This window comes from Hyla sarda, chromosome 3 (assembly GCF_029499605.1).
Source record: "Hyla sarda isolate aHylSar1 chromosome 3, aHylSar1.hap1, whole genome shotgun sequence".
In the NCBI taxonomy this organism is placed as follows: domain Eukaryota; kingdom Metazoa; phylum Chordata; class Amphibia; order Anura; family Hylidae; genus Hyla; species Hyla sarda.
This window is the reverse complement of record NC_079191.1, coordinates 415,625,158-415,638,030: the sequence shown is the minus strand read 5'-3', so window position 1 is coordinate 415,638,030 and position 12,873 is coordinate 415,625,158. Positions and strand designations below refer to the sequence as shown.

General features: G+C 47.6%; 2 protein-coding genes across 7 annotated transcripts in view; one reads left to right on the top strand and one right to left on the bottom strand.

Annotated features, from left to right (window-relative positions):
- RPS6KC1 (ribosomal protein S6 kinase C1) overlaps positions 1–5,748 on the bottom strand; it is a 179,658-nt gene extending 173,910 nt beyond the window's left edge. For both annotated transcript variants that reach the window (XM_056568297.1, XM_056568296.1), the window contains exon 1: positions 5,384–5,748. In XM_056568297.1, the coding sequence (XP_056424272.1) occupies positions 5,384–5,488 (105 nt within the window). In that variant the 5' untranslated portion in view covers positions 5,489–5,748. The remainder of the gene's footprint in view (positions 1–5,383) is intronic.
- Positions 5,749–5,865: 117 nt separating this feature from the next.
- ANGEL2 (angel homolog 2) overlaps positions 5,866–12,873 on the top strand; it is a 28,063-nt gene continuing 21,055 nt past the window's right edge. Inside the window, exons 1-3 of one of the 5 annotated variants that reach the window (XM_056568293.1) lie at positions 5,866–6,051; positions 8,852–9,310; positions 10,432–10,649. In XM_056568293.1, coding sequence (XP_056424268.1) covers positions 6,006–6,051; positions 8,852–9,310; positions 10,432–10,649 — 723 coding nt within the window. In that variant the 5' untranslated portion in view covers positions 5,866–6,005. Of the gene's footprint in view, positions 6,070–6,752; positions 6,847–7,332; positions 7,454–8,851; positions 9,311–10,431; positions 10,650–12,873 lie in introns of those variants that run through there. The other 4 variants (XM_056568294.1, XM_056568295.1, XM_056568291.1 and 1 more) reach the window with 4 other exon arrangements.

Sequence of the window (12,873 nt, the reverse complement as noted above, 5' to 3'; positions counted from 1 at the left end):
CTTGTATACATGTTATGGTCCTTTAACCTTTCCTGGTAAGTTTTATCCTGCAATCGATGTAGTAGTTTAGTATCTTCTCTGAACTCTCTCCAATGTATCTACATCCTTAGATATGGTCTCCAGTTCTCCACACAATGATACACTGCAAACTACCGCCCGTCGACATCTCCCTGTCAGCTCAGTCTCCAGACCTTAAGGCCTTAACCTGAACAGTCAAATCTGATCAAATCAAATGGATTGAAAAATCCACAAGATGGGAGATAACTAGTAGATAAGTAGGGGTTCTACTAATCTTCAAATTGTCCCCCTAAATAAATGGAGGGCACAGCAGGGCACAGGATCAGCCAGAGCTCCAATCATGGTCTATGGAACTTCTGAACGTTCAGCGCTCATGTCTGTTCAGAAGCCCCTATAGCAAATGGCTGAAGAGGTGGCCCAGGGGAACCAGTGACCTTCCTTCTCAGGATTGGTGGGAAGCCCCAGTAGTAGATTGATCCTAAGGATCTTGGGATAACCCCCTTTAACTGATATCAGAAATGTGCTCATATTCAGGAGAAGACAGGAACATCTGGAGACTGAGCTGTCAGGGAGCCTGTCTGATGGGATTGGCACTGGGCAGCTTGCAATGTATTTTAATATATGTAAGCTGCAGAAGAAAAAAAAATGCAAATGTTTCCATAGCACACAAACTACACTCATCACCTATCTCAGGGCTCCACAAATCCCAGGCGCCAGGTCGGCATATTTCATGGTGGTGACTAGGATTTTTTTTTTAAATGTTCAGATCTGTCGGGTTTTCCTCAGCTGAAATCCACCACATTTTCTGTAGAAACCTTAGTAAATATGTTGGGTTTTGTGAAAATGTCGGGAACACGCCCCTTGTTTTGTAACCACACCCCTTTCTCCAGATGGACACACCCCTTTTTCAGGTTTGCTTAGTAAAATGGAGATTCAGACGTTTTTTTTTTTTTTTTCAATTCTGGCACAACATCTGGCGCACAACCCGACAAAATATGTCGGGTTTGTAATAGTAAATGAGGGCCAATGTGTGCACATACCGAAATGCGTGGCTGGCGTGGGCAGAGGAGGCAAGAGTCTTCGACCTGCTGCGGGCTGCACTGCTTCCTTATAGCCGTGATCTCCACCCTTTGGACCTCCAGTTGTTGCAAAGGTTTTGCAACAGCTGGAGACCCCTGTTTTAGTACTGTATAACTAAATACATTTACCAGTCAGGAGTCTGGGTGACAACCCGTTCATATCCTCCACACAGCTTCAAATCTCCCGCATCTCACCAAACTTTCCTAGATTCCTGCTTGATAATTCTGCCTGGGCACACATCGATGGCTCAAATAAATTCCACTCAGGAGTCTGGGCAAGTTGTGTGACAACTTGTCCATAGCTCTCTTATAGATTCTCACCCAACTTTCCTAGACTCCTGCATGATCATTCTACCTAGTCACAGAGCCACAGTTCACCTGCCTCCATAATATTGTATAACTAAGACAGTTTTCAATTCAGGAGTCTGAGAAAGTTGGATGAAAAATGGTTCATATCCTCCCCACAGGTTATCACCCAACTTTCCTAGATTCCTGCTTAATAATCCTGCCTTGCCAATGGCTGTCCGGGCATACTGTCCGGGCATACTGGGAGTGTTAGTTTTGCAACTGCTGGTTCTCACAGGTTCTCACCCAACTTTCCTAGATTCCTGCTTAATAATCCTGCCTAGACACACAGCCATGCTGCAACTGTTTGTAAATGTGAATAAGGTGGAGGTTGAACATGGCTGCTGCCAGACTCCACACACACCAGACACAATCCTGTAAGAGGATTAGATAATCAGCAAATTCTCCAAATTGTTTCCTTTAAAGCTTAGGTCAGTGTTTCCAAACCAGCGTGACTCCAGCTGTTGCAAAACTACAACTCCCAGCATACCCCGGATTTGTTGTTTTGCAAAAGCTGGGGGCACCCTGGTTGGAAAACATTTGCGTGAGACATATACACTGCTCAAAAAAATAAAGGGAACACTTAAACAACACAATGTAACTCCAAGTCACTGACACTTCTGTGAAATCCCACTGTCCACTCAGGAAGAACACTGATTGACAATCAATTTCACATGCTGTTGTGCAAATGGAACAGACAACAGGTGGAAATTATAGGCAATTAGCAAGACATCCCCAATAAAGGAGTGGTTCTGCAGGTGGTGACCACAGACCACTTCTCAGTTCCTGTGCTTCCTGGCTGATGTTTTGGTCACTTTTGAATGCTGGCGGTGCTTTCACTCTAGTGGTAGCATGAGACAAAGTCTACAACCCACACAAGTGGCTCAGGTAGTGCAGCTCATCCAGTATGGCACATCAATGTGAGCGGTGGCAAGAAGGTTTGCTGTGTCTGTTAGCGTAGTGTCCAGATCATGGAGGCGCTACCAGGATACAGGCCAGTACATCAGGAGACATGGAGGAGGCTGTAGGAGGGAAACAACCCAGCAGCAGGACCGCTACCTCTGCCTTTGTGCAAGGAGGAGCAGGAGGAGCACTGCCAGAGCCCTGCAAAATGACCTCCAGCAGGATACAAATGTGCATGTGTCCACTCAGACGGTCAGAAACAGACTCCATGAGGGTGGTATGAGGGCCTGACGTCCACACGTGGGGGTTGTGCTTACAGCCCAACACCGTGCAGGATGTTTGGCATTTGCCAGAGAACACCAAGATTGGCAAATTCGCCACTGGCGCCCTGTGCTCTTCACAGATGAAAGCAGGTTCACACTGAGCAGATGACAAATGTGACAGAGTCTGGAGATGCTGTGGAGAACGTTCTGCTGCCTGCAACATCCTCCAGCATGACGCGTTTGCTGGTGGGTCAGTAATGGTGCGGGGTGGCATTTCTTTGGGGGGCCGCACAGCCCTCCATGTGCTTGCCAGAGGTAGCCTGACTGCCATTAGGTACCGAGATTAGATCCTCAGACCCCTTGTGAGACCATATACTGGTGGGGTTTGCCGTGGGTTCCTCCTAATACAAGACAATTCTAGACCTCCTATGGCTGGAGAGTGTCAGCAGTTCCTGCAAGAGGAAGGCATTGATGCTATGGACTGGCCCCCGGTTCCCCAGACCTGAATCCGATTGAGCACATCTGGGACATCATGTCTCCCTCCATCCACCAACACCACGTTGCACCAAAGACTGTCCAGGAGTTGGCGGATGCTTTAGTCCAGGTCTGGGAGGACATCCCTCAGGAGACCATCCTCCACCTCATCAGGAGCATGCCCAGGTGTTGTAGGGAGGTCATATGGGCACGTGGAGGCCACACACACTACTGAGCCTCATTGTGACTTGTTTTAAGGACATTACATAAAGTTGGATCAGCCTGTAGTGCGGTTTTCCACTATGATTTTGAGTGTGACTCCATATCCAGACCTCCATGGGTTGATAAATTTGATTTCCATTGATAATTTTGTGTGATTTTGTTGTCAGCACATTCAACTATGTAAAGACGAAAGTATTTCATATGATTAGTTCATTCATCCAGATCTAAGATGTGTTATCCTAGTGTTCCCTTTATTTTTTGAGCAGTGTATAATAAGCTGGAAGGGTGGGCCCACACCTGGAATAAGAGGGCTCTACACATACCAGTGCACGGCTATCAGTGTCTGGGACTTTCCTATCCCTGCAGCAGTTCTCCCACATTCCCCAGATCTCCGCTGCTTCAAGAGAAGTGGAAAAACAAGAAACAAAAGTGTTGAAGAAGATCGCTGACAGTGCACGTCTCTAATGTACAGTCCAAGGTTCTCCCTTATTCCTACACAACATTATAAATAGCATCATATAATACTACCACAATATTACTTAAATCTATGACCAAAGTTGTATGTAGCACCAAATGTTTTATACATGTCAGAGAGCTGCTGTAGAACATCAAAATACAAGCAGCTGCAGAACTGCCTAATACACCCCTCGGCTGCTGCAGGACATCCCAATACACCCCTCGGCTGCTGCAGGACATCCCAATACACCCCTCGGCTTCTGCAGGACATCACAATGCACCCCTCGGCTGCTGCAGGACATCCCAATGCACCCCTCGGCTGCTGCTGCAGGACATCCCAATGCACCCCTCGGCTGCTGCTGCAGGACATCCCAATGCACCCCTCGGCTGCTGCTGCAGGACATCCCAATGCACCCCTCGGCTGCTGCTGCAGGACATCCCAATGCACCCCTCGGCTGCTGCTGCAGGACATCCCAATGCACCCCTCGGCTGCTGCTGCAGGACATCCCAATGCACCCCTCGGCTGCTGCTGCAGGACATCCCAATGCACCCCTCGGCTGCTGCTGCAGGACATCCCAATGCACCCCTCGGCTGCTGCTGCAGGACATCCCAATGCACCCCTCGGCTGCTGCTGCAGGACATCCCAATGCACCCCTCGGCTGCTGCTGCAGGACATCCCAATGCACCCCTCGGCTGCTGCTGCAGGACATCCCAATGCACCCCTCGGCTGCTGCTGCAGGACATCCCAATGCACCCCTCGGCTGCTGCTGCAGGACATCCCAATGCACCCCTCGGCTGCTGCTGCAGGACATCCCAATGCACCCCTCGGCTGCTGCAGGACATCCCAATGCACCCCTCGGCTGCTGCAGGACATCCCAATGCACCCCTCGGCTGCTGCTGCAGGACATCCCAATGCACCCCTCGGCTGCTGCTGCAGGACATCCCAATGCACCCCTCGGCTGCTGCAGGACATCCCAATGCACCCCTCGGCTGCTGCAGGACATCCCAATGCACCCCTCGGCTGCTGCAGGACATCCCAATGCACCCCTCGGCTGCTGCAGGACATCCCAATGCACCCCTCGGCTGCTGCAGGACATCCCAATGCACCCCTCGGCTGCTGCAGGACATCCCAATGCACCCCTCGGCTGCTGCAGGACATCCCAATACACCCCTCGACTGCTGCAGGACATCCCAATGCACCCCTCGACTGCTGCAGGACATCCCAATGCACCCCTCGGCTGCTGCAGGACATCCCAATGCACCCCTCGACTGCTGCAGGACATCACAATGCACCCCTCGGCTGCTGCAGGACATCACAATACACCCCTCAGCTTCTGCAGAACATCACAATACAAGTTTCCACAAAATCTCATAATGCACACCTCAACTGCTGCAGAACATCATAATTCACACCTCGGCTGTACAGCGTTATAAGACACACCTCAGCTGCTGCAGAACATCATAATACACACCTCAGCTGCTGCAGAACATCATAATTCACACCTCAGCCGCTGCAATACATCCTATCACATACGCCAGCTGCTGCAGAACTTCTTCCTGAAAAGAACCAGCATACTTATCCCACACATGACTGTTGTGCACACAGTGTAGGGCTATACTTACCCTGGCGGTGACTTTGTAGATGGTGAACCCTTTCTGGTGTCTCCTGGGATCGGTGACGGTGTAGAATCGGGCCAGATCCCCTGCTCTGTCTCTTTGGGAGATCATACTGCCCCAGTTACACCCAGAGAGATCCCATCAATGGATCAGCACCCTGATCAGCAGCCATGTAAGCTGTCACCCTGGAGGCGGGCACAGTCTCCCACCAATCACTTCCATCTCCAGGCAGCCATAGCGCTCACTATATGGGTTCCAGCCCCTGGATATCACACTATAGTGCTGCTATACCGTGTCATCCAACCTGCAAACACAACACCTGAGCCTGCCCACACTGTCATTCAGCCCTCTAAGCCACACCCCGACTACCACTTCCGCTTCCGGTCAATGAGCCGCATAACCAGAGGAAAACGTCGGTCACTTCCGCCGGCTGGGACTGTGAGGAGCGTTCTGATTGGACGCGCGTGCTCTCGCTGGTGATTGGTTGTTAGATTGAGGCCCGCTCGCGCAGGGCGTCACGTGCGCACTGGCTGATTACAATGTATCGCTACGTGGCCGCTCAGCCAATCAGCGCCGAGAACTGATTTGCCCAGCGGTGTTCTTCTCCCAGCATGCACTGCTCTGTGACATGGAGACCGGCTGTGGGGGCTGCTGGGGAACCGGAGCTGCAATCTGTGAGTTATAATAGTCAGGTAGGTGCTGGGGGCCCCTGTAATGTCCCTATGGGGATGTTATATAGGTGTGAGGGGATGTAGTTGTACCTGCTGTCGGTATCCATGTGCTGTGCATGTAAACAACGGCTATTGTTCCCTGTTATCAGCCATTCCAGGCTCTACAGCAGTGTTTCCCAACCAGGGTGCCTCCAGCTGTTGCAAAACTACAACTCCCAGCATGCCCGGACAGCCAACGGCTGTCCGGGCATGCTGGGAGTTGTAGTTTTGCAACAGCTGGAGGCACCCTGTTGGGAAACACTGCTGCAATGTTCTCTAACCTGTCACCCTCCACTGTAGCACCTATGGGGCCTAGAGATTACAGGGGGCCCCCGTATTTTGTTCCAGGGCATGACAAATCCCAAGCTCCAGGTTACCATGGCGACTGAGAATATTGTTGTGGCGCCTAGGTTTTGGTCAGCCCTTTCCCATAGTGGTTATAAAATTATTATTTTATTTAAAAAAAAAAAAAAATTTTTAAATTCCTCTCGCCTCTATTCCCACACTGGTCCCCCATTTTGCCCCCACTTTACTGTGTTACAAGAGTAGTAGACATCAGGTGACCGTTGTAGCCAATCAGCAGCCATGCTCTGTTCTGCTCTCGGGTATAATGTATGATCACTGAGGTCATGTGACATCTGCTCATGTAACATTGAAGGGACAATGACTGACACGCACAGGGGAGGTTAGGGGACACTTATGATCGTGACACATGGGGGAGAAGTACCCTAAATTGTACTTTAAATCGTGGACCTGGCGGTAGGATGTGTTTGAATTGCGCGGCTGCTTTGTCCAAGACTATTGCGATGTGGTAACTCATTTGCCAGAAGTCCCATGCAGACCTATGGGAATTCTGGAAAATGTGTTTCCAGAATGTAATAGTCTGAGAGCAAGGTACAACATCATATTACTGTCCCCTTATCTCCCCTCCCCGTGCGTCAGTTATTACTGTCCCCTTATCTCCCCTCCCCGTGCGTCAGTTATTACTGTCCCCTTATCTCCCCCCCCCGTGCGTCAGTTATTACTGTCCCCTTATTACCCCCCGTGCGTCAGTTATTACTGTCCCCTTATCTCCCCCCCCCCCCCCGTGTGTCAGTTATTACTGTCCCCTTATCTTCCCCCCCTTCCATGTCAGTTATTACTGTCCCCTTATCTCCCCCCGTGTGTCAGTTATTACTGTCCATTCATCGCCCGCGATTAGTGTCCCCTCTTCTCCCCCATGTGTCACAGTCCTAAGTGTCCCCTAACCTCCCCTGTGCGTGTCAGTCATTGTCCCTTCAATGTTACATGAGCAGATGTCACATGACCTCAGTGATCATACATTATACCCCTGAGAGAAGAGCATGGCTGCTGATTGGCTACAGCGGTCACCTGATGTCTACTACTCTTGTAACACAGTAAAGTGGGGCAAAATGGGGGACCAGCGTGGGAACAGAGGCGAGGGGGGAAAAAAGAAAAATAACGTAGTAACCCCTGTGGGAAAGCCCTGACAAAAACATAGGCGCCACAACAAAATTCTTAGTCGCCATGATAACCTGGAGCTTGGGATTTGTCATGCCTGTACTAAGTGTGGAACAAAATATGCCCCCCCCCCCCCTAATCTCTAGGCCCCACAGTTGCTGCAGCCTACTGAACGAGTAAAGGGGTTCTCCAATGCTATAAAAAAAAAAAATAATAATTAAAACTTGACTGGCTTAGAAATGAAAACATAAAGGATAGTCGCCGGTCTCATCCCTCACTGATGGTGCCAGATCCTTATTGATCAGATGACCAGCATTTAAAGGGGTACTACACTGGAAAACATTATTATATATTTTTTTTTAAATCAACTGGTGCCATAAAGTTAAACAGATTTGTAAATTACCGGTACTTCTATTTCAAAATCTTAACCCTTCCAGTACTTATCAGCTGCTGTATACTACAGAGGAAGTTCTTTTCTTTTTTAATTCCCTTTCTGTCTGACCACAGTGCTCTCTGCTGACAGACACCTCTATCCAGAGTAGCAGCAAATCCCCATAGAAAACCTCTCCTGCTCCGGACAGTTCCTGACATGGACAGAGGTGTCAGCAGAGAGCACTGTGGTCAGACAGAAAATAAATTCAAAAAGAAAAGAACTTCCTGTGGAGCATACAGCAGCTAAGTACTGGAAGGATTAAGATTTTTTTGACAGAAGTAATTTACAAATCTGTTTAACTTTCTGGCACCAGTTGATGATGATAATAAAAAAAATAAATAAAAAAATGTTTTCCACCAGAGTAGCCCTTTTAAGCGCAAGGAAATACAGACTTGGATAGCGATTGGCTCAGGGGGCTTGTACCGCGTGGTAGATCTACGCCTCCTCCTCCTCCTATATGATAACATAACTTTGCAGATTTGTCCTTTAGGGTTTTGGGAAAGCTGAGTGACTATCCTTTTATGTGATCTGTAATGGCTGTAGAGACAATGTAGTAACTAGAGATGAGCGAACTTACAGTAAATTCGATTCGTCACAAACTTCTCGGCTCGGCGGTTGATGACTTTATCCTGCATAAATTAGTTCAGCTTTCCGGTGGGCTGGAAAAGGTGGATACAGTCCTAAGAAAGAGTCTCCTAGGACTGTATCCACCTTTTCCAGCCCACCGGAAAGCTGAACTAATTTATGCAGGATAAAGTCATCAACCGCCGAGCCGAGAAGTTCGTGACGAATCGAATTTACTGTAAGTTCGCTCATCTCTAGTAGTAACCTTTCTTGTAACGCTCTAGTAATGTCTTCTGTCTTCCCCAGGGTATTCGATGTTGCCCCGTCATCTGCAGACTGTGGGTGGCAGATGTTTTGCCCGTGCCGGTGATTCACGACCTTTATGCATGAGTGGAAACTTCTTTAGCTACCCATGGTGGACTGGATATTGGCAGCCATCTCCTCACTACCCAGTAAACGGCTGGCATCCTCAGGACAATTCAAGGCCTTTTTATTCTTTTGGTCCCCATAGACCTGCCCCGCCCGGCAGCCATACCCTTCCTTGCTTCCCCGCACAGTCATTGTGGCTTCACGTATCTCCTTTCAACATGGATGTGAAAGGAGATGAACCGTTCAGAAAACGGAAGAAAAGTACGGAGGAAGATGAGTACAGGCGTAAATCGTGGACGAAGAGACCCTACCCGCCGGCAAGTGATTTTCGGGTTCCACCCATAGATGGAACGCCAGAGATGTGTGTCCCTACCAGTCCACAGACAGAAGCTAAAGGTAAAGACATTTTTTACCCCCTATGGCAGTGGTCTCCAAACTGTGGCCCTCTATCTGTTGCAAAACTACAACTCCCAGCATGCCCGGACAGCCAACGGCCACTTAGGAACTGTCCAGAGTAGGAGAAAATCCCCCATAGCAAACACATGCTGCTCTGGACAGTTCCTAAAATGGACAGAGGTGTCAGCAGAGAGCACTGTGTTCGTGATGTCGGCAGAGAGCTCTGTGTTCCAAAAAGAAAGAATTTCCCACGTAGTATTCAGCAGCTAATAACTACTGGAAGGATTAAGATTTTTTAATAGAAGCAATTTACAAATCTGTTTAAACTTTCTGACACCAGTTGATTTAAAAAAAAAAAAAATTCCACCCAAGTACCCCTTTAAAGGAGTAGTCCAGTGGTGAATCAGTGGTGACCAACTTATCCCTTATCCTAAGGATAGGGGATAAGTTGCAGATCGCAGGGGGTCCGACTGCTGGGGCCCCCCGTGATCTCCTGTACGGAGCCCCGACAGCCTGCGGGAAGGGGCGTGTCGACCTCTGCACGAGGCGGCAGCCGACACGCCCCCTCAATACAACTCTATGGCAGAGCCGAAGCGCTACCTTCGGCAATCTCCAGCTCTGCCATAGCGATGTATTGAGGGGGCGCGTCGGTCGCCGCTTCGTGCGGGGGTCGACACCCGCTATCTGGGCGGAGAGCCGGGGCCCCGTACAGAGAGATCGCAGGGGGCCCCAGCGGTCGGACCCCCCGCGATCTCAAACTTATCCCCTATCCTTAGGATAGGGGATACGTTTTTCACCACTGGACTACCCCTTTAAGTTCTATCATCTACCAACCATTTGAGTGGCCCAAAATATAGTGGCACACCGCTACTTTGGCCTTACTATGAGCATTAATTTAAAATAAGTGCCTGACTACAGCTGTGTTTTTATCTTTTCCTCTGTGATACTGACACCTAGTGGTGTTCAGGTGAATCACTACATTTGTCTTTTCACCATTGCATTTTAAGAGTTCAATAAAGGTTACTTTTTTATTATTGTCTTTGGGGGGGGTTCTGGTTTAGGGTACCCCTTTTGGGGGTGTCCCCTAAATTTGTTTTTGTTTTGACTTGTGTCTTGTTCAGCAGCTGAAGTAAAGAGGAGATGGGAGGACTTCAGCCATCATTACCAAGAGAGCTCGAGTACAGAGAAGTTTGACTTCACATTGATGTCTTATAACATCTTATCGCAAGACCTGCTGGAAGACAACTCCAGTCTGTACAGTCATTGCCGGCGGCCGCACTTATTCTGGCATTACCGCCTCCCAAACATCCTACGAGAGCTGCAAGAAATGAATGCGGATGTAAGTATGAGGATGTTTACCTTCTATAGCAGTGCTGCCCAAACTGGCCCTCCAGATGTTGCAAAACTACAACTCCCAACATGCCCGGACAGCCAACGGCTGTCCGGGCATGCTGGGAGTTGTAGTTTTGCAACATTTGGAGGGCCGAAATTTGAACACCACTGTTCTATAGGGATCGTCTAGTATAGGAAAGGAAATCTATCGTCAAACCCTTTTTTTATTATTGTATTATAAGTTAAAGGGGTTATCCAGGAAAACCTTATTTTTTTTTATATATATAACCAAAAAAGTATTGCAGCACTACTCAGCCTCAATGTGTGGGTGCCAGCGTCCAAAAAACTTCTTGACCAAAAGTCCTCAGTTTAAATAGGATCCAACAATAACGCAGCACTCCAAAGAACGGTGAAAAAAGTGTTGATTTATTCCTGTCACATCAGTACAAGCAACGTTTCTGCTCCTATGGAGCCATTTTCAAGCTTAGTGTCACACATCAGTAGGGGGTTTAAATACCCATGTGCATTAACCCCTTAAGGACACAGGACGTAAATGTACGTCCTGGTGAGGTGGTACTTAACGCACCAGGACGTACATTTACGTCCTAAGCATAACCGCGGGCATCGGAGCGATGCCCGTGTCATGCGCGGCTGATCCCGGCTGCTAATCGCAGCCAGGGACCCGCCGGCAATGGCCGATGCCCGCGATCTCGCGGGCGTCCGCCATTAACCCCTCAGGTGCCGGGATCAATACAGATCCCGGCATCTGCGGCAGTTCGCGATTAAAATGAACGATCGGATCGCCCGCAGCGCTGCTGCGGGGATCCGATCATTCATAACGCCGCATGGAGGTCCCCTTACCTTCCTGCGTGCGGCTCCCGGCGTCTCCTGCTCTGGTCTGAGATCGAGCAGACCAGAGCAGGAGATGACCGATAATACTGATCTGTTCTATGTCCTATACATAGAACAGATCAGTATTAGCAATCATGGTATTGCTATGAATAGTCCCCTATGGGGACTATTCAAGTGTAAAAAAAAATGTAAAAAAATGTAAAAGTAAAAAAAAAGTGAAAAATCCCCTCCCCCAATAAAAAAGTAAAACGTCCGTTTTTTCCTATTTTACCCCCAAAAAGCGTAAAAAACATTTTTTATAGACATATTTGGTATCGCCGCATGCGTAAATGTCCGAACTATTAAAATAAAATGTTAATGATCCCGTACGGTGAACGGCGTGAACGAAAAAAAATTAAATCCAAAATTCCTACTTTTTTAATACATTTTATTTAAAAAAAATTATAAAAAATGGATTAAAAGTTTTTTTTATGCAAATGTGGTATCAAAAAAAAGTACAGATCATGGCGCAAAAAATGAGCCCCCATACCGCCGCTTATACGGAAAAATAAAAGTTATAGGTCATCAAAATAAAGGGATTATAAACGTACTAATTTGGTTAAAAAGTTTGTGATTTTTTTTTAAGCGCAACAATAATAAAGTATATAATAATGGGTATCATTTTAATCGTATTGACCCTCAGAATAAAGAACACACGTCATTTTTACCAGAAATTGTACGGCGTGAAAACAAAACCTTCCAAAATTAGCAAAATTGCGTTTTTCGTTTTAATTTCCCCACAAAAATAGTGTTTTTTTGGTTGCGCCATACATTTTATGATATGAGTTACGTCATTACAAAGGACAACTGGTCGCGCAAAAATCAAGCCCTCATACTAGTCTGTGGATGAAAATATAAAAGAGTTATTATTTTTAGAAGGCGAGGAGGAAAAAATGAAAACGTAAAAATTAAATTGTCTGAGTCCTTAAGGCCAAAATGGGCTGAGTCCTTAAGGGGTTAAACATCATACAAATTTCAATTAAGTGCTCATTACATAAAAACATTAAAATTTTATAAAGTGTGTACATACATCTTCCATTGTGTATATATCATAGATCTTCAGTGCATATTTCATATATTAAAGTGCAAATTAGTGCATATTAGTGCATATAAGTGTTTTAAAACATAGCAGCGCTCGAAATTGAATGCTCCACTAACATTATGTTGATACATAGCAGCTGTATGATATAATTATACATATATAATATAATGAAATGGGGAGTTTGACTCTTACCCGCTCTGTACTTGTTTAATGGCGTCCAGTGGCGTAGGTGAAAACACCACTGCGCCTGTGCAGAAAGCGGTCCCAGTCCAGAGCTGTCGCGCGAACAAGTCACGTG